The sequence below is a fragment of the Mustela nivalis genome, assembly GCF_964662115.1.
Source record: "Mustela nivalis genome assembly, chromosome: 13".
NCBI lineage: Eukaryota > Metazoa > Chordata > Mammalia > Carnivora > Mustelidae > Mustela > Mustela nivalis.
Genome location: NC_139032.1, coordinates 17571455 through 17584717, shown reverse-complemented (window position 1 = coordinate 17584717; position 13263 = coordinate 17571455). Strand labels below are relative to the sequence as shown.

The 13263-nt window shown below is 35.5% G+C and overlaps 1 protein-coding gene across 6 annotated transcripts in view; it reads right to left on the bottom strand.

The window, feature by feature from the left end:
- Window positions 1–13263, bottom strand: part of VPS13A (vacuolar protein sorting 13 homolog A) — a 236902-nt gene that overhangs the window by 198005 nt on the left and 25634 nt on the right. For all 6 annotated transcript variants that reach the window (XM_082694455.1, XM_082694452.1, XM_082694453.1 and 3 more), the window contains exons 6-12: window positions 13116–13225; window positions 12392–12451; window positions 10319–10378; window positions 10051–10131; window positions 6550–6607; window positions 940–1067; window positions 651–757 (exon numbers count right to left, since the gene is read on the bottom strand). In XM_082694455.1, coding sequence (XP_082550581.1) covers window positions 651–757; window positions 940–1067; window positions 6550–6607; window positions 10051–10131; window positions 10319–10378; window positions 12392–12451; window positions 13116–13225 — 604 coding nt within the window. The remainder of the gene's footprint in view (window positions 1–650; window positions 758–939; window positions 1068–6549; window positions 6608–10050; window positions 10132–10318; window positions 10379–12391; window positions 12452–13115; window positions 13226–13263) is intronic.

Genomic DNA, 13263 nt, shown 5'->3' with positions numbered 1-13263 from the left:
TAGCACAAAGAGATGTATGTTCCCTGATAGTAAATGCAGTATTATTTAAATACAGTAGTAAAAATACAAAAACCACCTATGTATCCATCAACGAATGAATGGATAAAGAAAATATGGTATATAAACCACAGAATATTATTCGTCATAAAAAGGAATGAAATCTTATTATTTATGACAACATGGATAGACCTGAAGGACATTATGCCAAGTGAAATTAATCACACAAAGAAAGACAACACAGTATGATCTCACTTACATATGGTATCTTAAAAAACAAAAACCAAAAAACTGAGCTCATAGATCCAGAAAACAGACTGGTGGTTGACAGAGGTGAGGCAGAGGCACTGGGTGAAATGGGTGAAGGGGATTAAAAGGTTCTAACTTCTAGTTATAAAATAAGTAGTAAGGATATAATATACAGCATGGTCAAAATATTTAATACTCTACTGCATATTTGCAAGTTGCTAAGATACCTTTAAAGTTCTAAAGAAAAAAATCTGTCCTTATATATGGTGATGGACCTTAACCAAACTTACTGTGGTGATCAGTTTATGACATATACAAATATCAAATCACCATGTTATAAACCTGGACATAATATGTAAAATTATACCTCAATTTAAAAAAAAAAAAAAAGTTAGTCATTTTACCAGTCTCTGGCATGATAGTGAAGAGGTACATCAGGTTTGAACTTCCTGTATGGCAGATTTTGCGTCATCATATCAATTGATTCAAGAAGCTCCATAACACTGAAATACTGAAGGATGAAAAAATTAAGGCTCTTAAATGTTTCAGATTTTTTGTTCAATTGTTAAAAAGTTAAATTATTGACTTTCTAAAGGAAATGTTACCATATTGTGTTTGAAATACATTTAAAATCTTAGTTCTGCTTTTATCAAATTATAACTCACAATTTACAATTTCATTAAAAAAAATCACCTGTGGTTTATTAAATTCAATTGCTATGTCATGTAACTCAACTTCCAGGTTTATCTTGGGGGCAGAGAAGTCAAAATCTGATCGCCGATTCATCTGAAGTTTGGCATTAGCAGATATGGGGCGAAACACTGAAAAATAATATAAATTTTAAAAAGTTAAACTGAAATTATATTTCAAGAGTCCCAAAGTACAAAGGGGATGAAGTGGAAAATACTGACTTTCATTTTTTATACTTGTCTTACTTTCCCAGATTGCCACATTGCTATAATTTGGTCAGATGAACTGCCATTTAATTAATGAACAAGATTCTTTTATCTTCCTCCTATAATTTACATGTTCCTTAAGTAAATGAAGCCTAAGTTAACTCCCCCTCAAAATACCAACATAATCCTTAAAAGCAGGAACAACCTCTAAAAGGCAAAAACAGTCTAATAAAATAATCTTAACAAAAACACAGTTTAAAGGAATTACATTAAAAGTGCTAAGTTAGAGAAAAAATATTTATTTGATCACTGACTTCTATTATACAATTATGATGTCTGAATTTCTGATCAGTTTCTTTGTATCCATCGGCCCCATTTTAACTTGCAAAAGGAGAAGTGAGATGAGTGAGTTAACCCAGGATGACCTTCTTGGCTCGACCTATAATCCAAAATGGATTAAACTCAACCCTTCATACTTAGTTCCAGAAAGAGAAGAATTCTTGCAGGGGGAGACAAACAATAGCAGAATCTATACTAAGATCAACTACTAAATTATAAGCTAATCTATAAAAAACATAGTATGTTCCTCTTGTTTTAATCATTCCCGAGGCACAGCACTTAATTTTTTTTACACACTGAGCATTCAGATACACTTTGAAACTGAGTGGACCAAGAAGATACTCAGCAAATGGAGATTGGCTAAATTCATCATGATACATCTATAAAGTAATATATAGTAAAAAAAAAAAAAAAAAAGGAAGAAAACTTTATATATACGTAAGTGGAAGGAAATAGTAAAATAAAGTTTAGGGGTGTTTAGGAGGCACAATCAGTTAAGGGTCCAACTCTTGGTTTGGCTTAGGTAGTGATCTCAGGGTCATGAGATGGAGCCCTACGTTGGGATCTGCGTGCAGTCGGCTTGAGATTCTCCCTCTATGTCTCCCCTCACACCCTCTCTCTAAATAAATACATCTTTTAAGAAAAAAAAGTTTAAAAAGTGTATGTACACAAAAGTGTATGTTCACTATCTGAAAATAAAATGACTCCTCTCCCCCAGCCTTCTTAAGTTACATACAAGACTACACAATCCCTTATAGTCTCCCTGGCTGCAATCTCTATCCATCCCTGGGTTACAACCTCTCCTACATCTGATTTTAGCTCCTGGCAACTCTAATTTCTGAGTGATTTCAACATACAAATAATTCTTCCAAAATCATAGCCTCTCAGAACCTTGGATTTCTCCACCCTTACTTCATCCACTAGATCTTATCATTCCTATTTGCTAGACCTTTCCATAAACTCAGTCTCAAGCATCCAAATCTCCTACCACCCCACCACCTAGCTCTCCAGTACTCCAATACTGAACCTTCAGGTCCTATGGGACGGACCATTCATTAATCTTCATCAGTTCTGTCTTTCACCTCCGTTTCATGTCCTCAGGTCCCTCTCTACCCTATTAAAATTCTATGATCAGTTATTTTAATCATCTCCCTGCATTCAGTTTTCACTCCTCTGCCTTCTCACTTTGTCAGTACTTACCAGGCAAAACTCTAATTATGGATAAAAAACCCTCTCCATTTATTCTACATCTGTAAACTACCTGAGAAATTCGATTTGGTTAGAAAAACAAACCAAAACAAAAATGTACACTATCACACAGACTGGTCTCACTGTAATGTCATAAAACCCAAAGGTCCTCACTGTTGCTAGGCAGTCATACAACATTTAGTCCAGTTTAGGTAAATGCATACCATAGTGTGTTTTTGTACAACCAATAAACTAAGAATGATTTTTACAGCTTTATCTTTATAGAGTTGTTTAAAAGAAACAAAGGAAAATATGAGACAACGGCTATATATGGCCTTAAAACTGAAAATTATTTACTATTTGGCCTTTTACCAAAACAATAAAAAATAAACAAACAAACAAACAAAAAGAACTGCCCAGCCCCTACTCTAGCGAAGTGGCTCTCAAAATGTCAGTAATCAAGATCACCAGGAAAGCTTATTAAAACAGATTGCCAAGGCTCACTCTCAGAAGTTCTGATTCACTATGTCTGGAATGGGCCCTAGGACATCGATTTCTAAAAAGTTCCCAAGTAATACTGATGTTGCTAGTCTGAACTGTACTTTGAGAGCACCACTGTAGTGAATTCACTCTCCTGTTTACCTACATGACAATTTCATAGCCTCTCTTCCCTCCAGAAACGCCCACACCTCAAATATTAAAAAAAATAACCGCTCATAAGAGAAATTCCATACACTACTATTACCATCTCTACTAGAAGAAGGACTTCTATTATACCTAAAATCTGTCTTACAAACGAACTAATCATGTTCCTCTGTGTGGCAAAGCACTCCACTTGTACATGAGATCCTATCCCCTTTCACCCATATCTCATAAAGAAATTATCCGTCCTCTCTCTTGCTCGTTTGTTTTTCATATTCTACAGATCATTCCGAACTCAGCCTATAAATAAACTGTTGTCTGTCCCATTAAATAAAGAACAAACAAAAAAGGCCTTTAAAGGTTGATATCCAGGATCTATAATGAACTCCTCAAACTCAAGACACACAAAACAGACAACCATATAAAAAAATGGGCAGAAGATATGAACAGACACTTCTCCAATCAAGACATACAAATGGCTATCAGACACATGAAAAAATGTTCATCATCACTAGCCATCAGGGAGATTCAAATTAAAACCACATTGAGATATCACCTTACACCAATTAGAATGGCCAAAATTAACAAGACAGGAAACAACATGTGTTGGAGGGGATGTGGAGAAAGGGGAACCCTCTTACACTGTTGGTGGGAATGCAAGTTGGTGCAGCCTCTTTGGAGAACAGTGTGGAGATTCCTCAAGAAATTAAAAATAGACCTTCCCTATGACCCTGCAATTGCACTCCTGGGTATTTACCCCAAGGATACAGATGTCGTGAAAAGAAGGGCCATCTGTACCCCAATGTTTCTAGCAGCAATGGCCACAGTCGCCAAACTATGGAAAGAACCAAGATGCCCTTCAACGGACGAAAGGATAAGGAAGATGTGGTCCATATACACTATGGAGCATTATGCCTCCATCAGAAAGGATGAATACCCAACTTTTGTAGCAACATGGACGGGACTGGAAGAGATTATGCTGAGCGAAATAAGTCAAGCAGAGAGTGTCAATTATCATATGGTTTCACTTATTTGTGGAGCATAACAAGTAGCATGGAGGACATGGGGAGTTAGAGAGGAGAAGGGAGTTGGGGGAAATTGGAAGGGGAGGTGAATCATGAGAGACTATGGACTCTGAAAAACAATCTGAGGGGTTTGAAATGGTATTATAGAGGGTACAGATTGCATGGAGCACTGGGTGCGGTAAAAAAATAATGAATAATGTTATGCTGAAAATAAGTAAATTAATTTAAAAAAAATAAAAAAGCCTTTAGTCTGGAACACCTGGGTGGCTTAGTTTGTTAAGATTCTGCCTTTGGCTCCGGTCATGATCCCAGGGTCCTGAAATTGAGTTCCACAGTGGACTCCTACCTAGCTCGGCAGGGAGTCTGCTTCTCCCTCTGCCTGCCACTCTCCCTATGTGCGCTCTCTCTCTTTCTCTGACAAATAAGTAAAATCTTTTTTAAAAAAGAAAAGAAAGGAAAAAAGAAAGCTTTAGTCCTTCCCTCTCCAGAAGGTATATACCAACTATCAATTTGGCTATGAATTTGGAATTCACTGCTTAATCCAAAAACTAGATTTGGGCCCTTTATTTTTTTTCTTTAGCAGCTAGCATAAAGCTGGACTCTGGAGAGCTACTGCAGGGGAGTTCCTGGTTCTAATGGGCTCACTCCACAGACTCCTACAGTACCAGGACTTTTCCGCTGCCTGGATGCTAGCAAAAGGCTCCTACAGCAGGCAGCTCCTGCAGCATGACAGAGGTCTTCAGCACTAGCCACAGCCAGCATATTCTCCCAGCACCCTAGGGCAATTTTGCAGTGAAGTGCCTCCTGTGAGACAACTCCCCAAGAGAAATGCTGAAGTTCCTGAGGGCAAACTGCCAACAGGTTAGTGGTGTGGCACCACACGGACTTTTCCCGGCAGTCGTGAGCCCTGGTCATGTCCTTCCCAACAAGGTCTAGATCTCAGTGTTGAAGCAGACAGACCCCGTTCTTTGGGCACTTAGTCCCAGGGGAGGGGCAGTTCCTTCTATTATTCCTGTATTCCTTAGAGTTCTCTGCTTTCTATTAGCCAACCCCTTGTCACTCCAGTCCTTTGATAGTAATTCTTTATATTAAACTTCCCCTGCTCATATTACTGTGCAGTCTGTCTCTCACCAGACCCTCACTAACGAATGGAGCAGGAAATGATAGTAGGGAAAAGGAGAAATCAGTCAAACCTAAAATGATAGACAGGAGAATCATCAACACACACGATACACAATCTCATCTGTTACTAATGTTTCCTTTCAGAAAAAAAAAATCTAGAAAATAAAATACTTATTGCATGACTTTCAACTGGTTTCAAGAGTGAAAACAAAAAGAGTCACTTCAAGGGTGTCTGGCTGGCTCAGCTGGATGAGCACCCAAATCCTGGTTTTAGCTCAGGTCATGATCTCAAGTGGTAAGAACAAGCCAGCTTTGAGCTCTTTGAGTTCCCCACTCAGTAGCCTGGGGCTCCACGCTCAATGGGGAGTCAGCTCCAGATTCTCTCTCTCTCCCTCTGTCTCTCCCGTGCCCATCCCCCATCTCGTGCACATGTGAGCTCTCTCAAATAAGTCTTAAAAAAAAAAAAAATAGCCATGTCAGGAAATTAATAAAGTACAATCATAAAGGTAGAAGAATACAGAAAAGAATCACTGGTAGGTGACATCAGACAACCAAATCCAATAAATAATTTATCCATCCATTGACTAGTATTTATTGAGTGCCTATAGTGTAGAAAAAAATAGTACTCCTTTCAATTTGAAGTTTTAGTTAACTCATTTCTGATTATAAAAGTATTACATGTTCATTTTGGAAAATCTGGAACCAGAAAAAAGTATGAAGAAGAAAAATTTTAAATATACATTTTTAAAACAGTAAGATCACACTACAGACTATAGCAGCTACTAGCCTTATTAAATTGTTTTTGCACATAAAATGTCTTTAAAAGAGCATAATTATTACTGAATAATCCTTAGAGATTTACCACATTTATTACATCCTCTCTTGTTGGACACTTTTCTTTCCTATAGTTTCAAAATATAGCAAAAAACTCCCCAACAATGAATGGCATAGAATAGGTAACTGGTTTTTGTGCATAAATACCTTGAGTTATATGACAAAATTAACATGAAAAATTACAGTGACATTATCAATGTTTATTCAAAATTTATACAGATTATTTTAATTGCACTTATTTTATAAAACATACTTACCAAAATCATAACCTTCCGGAACAATATTTCGATAGACAATGCCCTTCCTCAAGCTGTCCTATTAAAAGACAAACTGCTTTTATTTATATTCATGCCAATGTATCTTTACTCTACAAAAATCCTATTACATAAAAAAAAATTTTTTTAAAGCAATTTAAAAAATAAATAACTCAAACTCAGGAGTACTTAGCTATGGAAAATACTGAAGTGGTTAGATAATATCCCATTAAACTCCCACTAATTCCCACTAAGAATAATCTAGGAACTATTTAGATAGTGTGTGTTTTTACATATCTGTACAGGCACATATATAAAATCTGATAAAATTCACCATCCACTCATGATAAGGAATCTCAAGAAAGTAGGTGTAAGGGAAATATACCTCAACATAATAAAGGCCAGATATAACAAATCCACAGCTAACATGCTCAACAGTTAAAAACTGAAAGCTCGTCCTCTAAGATCAGGAAAAAGACAAAGATGCCCACTCTTGCCACTTCTATTCAGCATAGTATTAGAAGTCCCAGCCAGAGCCATTAAGCAAGAACAAAAAGCATCCAAATTGGAAAAGAAGTAAAACTGTCACTGTTTGTAGATGACACAACATTCTATACAGAAAACCCTAAAGACTCCACCAAAACTGTTAAGACGAATAAATAAATTCAGTCAAGTTGCAGGATACAAATTTAATATACAGAATTCTATTGCATTTCTATACACTAATAATGCAGTAGCAGAAAGGGAAATTAGGAAAACAATCCAATTTACAATTATAGCAAAAAGAATAAAATACCTAAGAATAAATTTAACCAAGGAAGTCAGTCAGAAAAAGACAAATACCATATGACTACACTCATATGTGGAATTTAAGAAACAAAACAGATGAAAATATGTGAAGGGGTGAAAAAAAGGGGGGAGGGGAGTCAAACCATAAAAGACTTAAAAATAGAGAACAAACTGAGGGTTGCTGGGGGTGGGTGAGTGTGGGATGGGCTAAATAAGTGATGGGCTAAATAAATTAGGAACGGCACTAGTAATGAGAATAGGGTGTTACATGTGAGTGATGAATCATTAAATTCTACTTCTGAAACAAATATTACACTATATCTTAACTAACTAGAATTTAAATAAAAACTTTAAAAAAGAAAATTAACTGAAACTACTATAAGGAAATGTGTTACATTTTGTAGCTTTAGGTAATTAAAGCAATAAAACAAGTATTTTAATTAAAAAAAATTTTTAACCAAGTAGGTAAAGCTTTGTACACCAAAACCTATAAGATAATGAAGAGTGAAATTGAAGATGCAAAAAAATGGGAAAACATTCCATGCTTTATATTGCAAGAAATAATCCTGTTAAAAAGTCCATACCATCCAAAGAAATCTACAAATTCATGCAATCTCTATCAAATTTCCAATGGCATTATTCACAGAAATAGAACACAAGACCCTAATATATGTATGAAACCACAAAAGACCCTGAATAACCAAAGTAATCTTGATAAAGAACAAACCTGGAGCTATCAAATTCCTGATTTCAAGTTATATCACAAAACCATAGTCATCAAAACAGTATGGTACTGGCACAAAAACAGATACACATAGCAAGAGAAGAAAGAGCCCTGAAATATACCTATGCATATATGGTCAATTAAATTATAACAAAGAAGGAGCACCTGGGTGGCTGTGGGTTAAAGCCTCTGCCTTTGGCTCAGGTTATGATCTCAGGGTCCCGGGATCGAGACCCACATCAGGCTCTCTGCTCAGCAGGGAGCCTGCTTCCCCCTCTCTCTCTGCCTACTTGTGATCTCTGTCTGTCAAATAAATAAAATCTTTAAAAAACTAAAATAAAATAAATAAATTATAACAAAGAAGCCAAAAATATAATATGAGGAAAGGAGAGTCTCTTCAATATATGTCGTGTTTGGAAAACTGGACAGCCACATGCAAGAGAATAAAACTGGACCACTACCTTATACCATACACAAACATTAATTCAAAATAGATTAAAAGACTTGAATGGAAGCCCTCAAACCATAAAACTCATAAAAATATTTGCAAATCATTTATCTGACAAGGGATCAATATTTAAAATACATAAACAACTCATACACCCCAATTTCAGAAAATCCAATTTAAAAATGGCAGAAGAACTGAATAGACATTTCTTGAACATACAGATAGCCAAAAGGCAAATGAAAAGGTATTCAATACCACTAATAACCAGGGGAATCACAAATCAAAAGCATGAGCTATTACCTGTTAAAATGGTTATTATAAAAAAAAAAAAAAAAGAAAAGAAAAGAAAAGAAATAACAAGCGCTGGCAAGAATGCGAAGAAAAGGAAATTCCTATGCACTGTTGGTGGAAATGTAAATTGATGCAATCCCTATGGAAAAACAATATGGAGGGTCCTTAAAAAATTAAAAAGAACTACCATACAATCCAGCAATTCCACTTCCGAGTATTTATTAAAAGAAACGAAAATCATGAAATAGAAAAGATTCATGCACCATGATGTTCACTGCAGCATTAATGATAATAGCCAAGACACAGAAACCACCTAGAAATCCACTGATGGGGAGCCTAGGTGCCTCAGTGGGTTAAGCCTCTGCCTTTGGCTCAGGTCATGATCTCACGGTCCTGAGATCGAGCCCCACATCAGGCTCCTTGCTCAGCAGGGAGCCTGCTTCCCCTTCTCTCTCTGCCTGCCTCTCTGCCTACCTGTGATCTCTGTCTGTCAAATAAATAAATAAAATCTTTTAAAAAAAACTCCATGGATAGATGAATGAATAAAGAAAACACACTGTGGATTATTATTAAGCCATTAAAGAGAAGGAAATCTTGCCATTTGCAACAAGGATGAACCTTGATGGCCTTACGCTAAGTGAAATAAGTCAGGCAGATACCATCTGACCTCAATTATATGTAGAATACTTTAAAAAAAGGCCAACCTCATACTCACAGATACAGAAAACAAACAGATGGCTGTCTGAAATAGAGTGAGAGATATGCGAAATGTGTAAAGGGAGTCAAAAGGTTAAGAACTTCTAGTTATACAATAAGTCAGTCATGGAGATATATGTAAATGTGCAGCAATGACAACTCTAGTTAACAATGTTGTGCTGCACATTTTGACATTGCTGAGAGAGTAAATCTTAAAAGTACTCACCCAAAGAAAAAAGTTCTATAATTAACTATGTATGGTAATGCATGTTAGACCTACTGTGATCATTTCACATTATGTACAAGTACTGAACCATAACAGTGCACACATAAAACTAATATATACCAATGCTGTATGTCTATGATACAAAAATAAAGATCCATACATGTACGTGTACAGGCACATATATATTCATCTATTCCTGTAAATGCTAACAGATTTGCCTAGTAAAAGAGACCAGATTACAGTATGTTAATAAGTGATAATGAATAAAACCTTATGCAAAGTATGATACGAACAAAGGTGTACACACACATATCAAAAAGATTCACTTACCAATGATTCATCATAATCATTAAGGTAAAACAACTGAGACTTCACATTCCAATAGGCAAAAAGGTTGTCCAATCGGATTAACTGAAAATAAATAAAATTTATTACATGCCTCATTTTCTTCTTTAACATATACTATTTTCAGAAGTCTCAAATAATGGAGTCATATGATAGAGTTAAGCAAGTAAACACAATTCACATAAATCCTTACTAGCAATTGCCTTTCTAAAAGTTTCGTTTATTAAGTCTATGGATTGACAAAATATTTTACCTTACGAAACAGTTTCTCAGTTTCATCATGTAAACATGGAACCCAGTTTTGATCAGTTGTCTAAAAGGAAAATTAACAGTGAAAAGTATTATTTACATGTGAAATGCAGACTGATGGAAAGGCACCATTCATGCCCTTGACCAATTTCCCATAAAAATGGTCTTGAAACATTCAGTGAAAGGATATTAACTGAGCACAAGAAAGCCTCTGCTTTCAAAGAGCTCACTGCTGAATGAAAAAGTGAACAAGCAATTACAAACAGGCAAGTGCCACCGTAGAGGTTAAATACACAGTTCTCAGAATAAGGTAGGAGCCTCAAACTCAGGGATGTAAGGGAGAAAGTGATGTTCAATATAGGATGTATGAATAGAAACTGCTGATTTTAAGGTCAGTAAAGAATATGATTCAGAGTAGAAAAATATGCAAATATGCAAAATGTTCAGGGAACTGAAGAAGCCTAGTATGGTCAGAGAACACAATGCAAAGCAAAGAGGTGAAACCAAATGTCACCTGGGGTCACACTACAAAGCAATTATAAACTATTTTAAAACAAAACTACTGACTTTATTCCAATAGCAATGAGAAGCCACTGAGGGGAATACAGTGTTTAGATGCTTATTCTGCAAAGATCGTTTTCATTTATTAGTAGAGAACTGAAGAGATGACGGCAGTCAAGTTTTCAAGCTTGAGCGTTGCATCAGAATCACCTGGAGGGCTTTCTAAAACTTAGTCTGCTTGGCCCCCACTTGAGTTTCTAACTGAATAGGTCTGGGCTAGGACACCAGATTCCAAGGTCTCCCAACGGTGTTGGTCAACACCATTGCTGTCACAGCTACCCACTACCTCCACACCACCACAGCCAATGGCTCATTCTCCATCCTTATTTTCAAACTTACAGCAACACTTGACAGTTTACCCCACCCAACTTCATTCGATAACTTTTCATTTGGCTTTTCTTATTTATTGTTTGTAGTGGATCCATGTTTTAAGAAGAGATTATTTACAAAAACCCAATGGATATAACAAATAAAAGCAGGTAATGAAATACTACACAGCAATTAAACTGAATTATGTGTAGCAACACAAGTAAATGTCAAAAACACTGTGATAGAAGAATGAAAATTTATAGAAAAATCACATAAAATATCACTTATGGTGTTTCTCTCTGGAGAAGGGTGAAGAGTAGAAAACAAAACAGAATTAGACTTTATTCCTAACAGTTTATTCTTTAAAATAAAGTATTTAAAACTTAAACCAAATGTCAAATTCCACAACTGTCTATTCTGGACGCAAGCCTCTACTTGCTCTTATACTTTAAAAATTCCTCAGTTTGAAAGACTGGACAGGAAGAAAGTTTGCCACAATATTAATAATGGCAGTGAGGAAATGAGTGATTGGTTTATGCTTTTCATGACTTATCAAAGTTTCTGAAATGAGTATTTATTACTTTTACTTTCTACTTATTTAAGAAAAGTCTTGAATGTTCTAATTTGCAAATAACAGGCCCTCATATTTTAAACTAAATTTGATTGTCAACCGTTTTTTAAAATGGTAACCTAATTACCCCCAACTCCAATCCAGCCTATGCACTTTCTGTAGTAATTCTATATAGACGACTACTTCTGATGCTACACACACAAACAGTAATTAATAGTTAGATGAACTATACTACAAAATAGGGTTAAATTTTTTTTGGCTATATCATGTTACTGTACTTTACATTTTGCTCATTTTCCCCCCAAGTTCTTATTTTGGAAAAAAAAAAAAATTCCCCTCTCAATTTATCTATTTTTATTTCTATTTTTTTTTTCTTTTTAACATATGATGTATTATTAGTTTCAGGGGTACAGGTCTGTGATTCATCAGTCGTACACAGTCCCCAGCACTCCCCACAGCACAGATTCATCCCCAATATTCATCCCCCAGCCACCTCATCCCTTCTACCGCCTCCCCTCCAGCAACCCTTGATTTGTTTCCTGAGATTAAGAGTCTCTTGTGGTTTGTCTCCCTCTCTGTTTTCAATTTGTTTCATTTTTCCCTCCCTTCCCCTAAATTTCTTTTCAAATGAAGTACCTGCATGCTGAGATTTTGAAGGGAAATACCAAATGATAGCGGGTTGTCTCGATTTGTGATCTAAAGAGGAAAGAGCAAATTTTACTCAGATTTTTATAAGTTAAAATTCATTTTATTGAAAAAGTTCATTTCCTGGGAAATATTCTATATCTCAAACGTTCAAAAACATTTTACTACTTGCTACAACTTTTACTCCTATATTTTTCCAAATACTAATTAAGGTATCAAGTATCAATGTATTATTATGCAATAAAAATGCATGTTTTTCAGTTTATAAAAAAAGCTTATTGATCAATTGATGGCACACACAACAGTACTCTGAGATGTTAATAACTGTGTGTTTCAGAGAAAATACAGGATCTATTTGAGGTAATCTAAATCTAGCTCTACTGATTCCTACACCAGTGTAATTTCCAGGAGGTAACTATAAAGTATTTTAAAAATACACATCAACTAAATTCATAGTGCCCAACCATCAAAGGTGACCATAATATAAAAAGGCCTTTTCCTTCATTATCTGATTTTTGAACATTTTAGGAAAGTGCAGTCAAGGCAATAAACACTGTGAATTAAAACTAATTACAGAAAAGAAAGATCAGGTCATTTTCAGCTCTGTGTCCCTCCACTTTTCAGCATCCAACAGGTTGACCACTACACAGCACGTGTCAACAAACAGTAAAATAAAAACATAAAAAAAACAAGTTTTACCTATGAAAATACTTACGTCATCCTCGTAACGAATATGGATGTTGGAAATTTTCACTTGAAGATTTTTTATGATCTGAGTAATTAATTTTTCTGTAAAAGTGTCTTGTTTCTCCACCCGAAGTTTGTCTACAATAGCAAATATTCTTTAACTTGACTGAAAAATA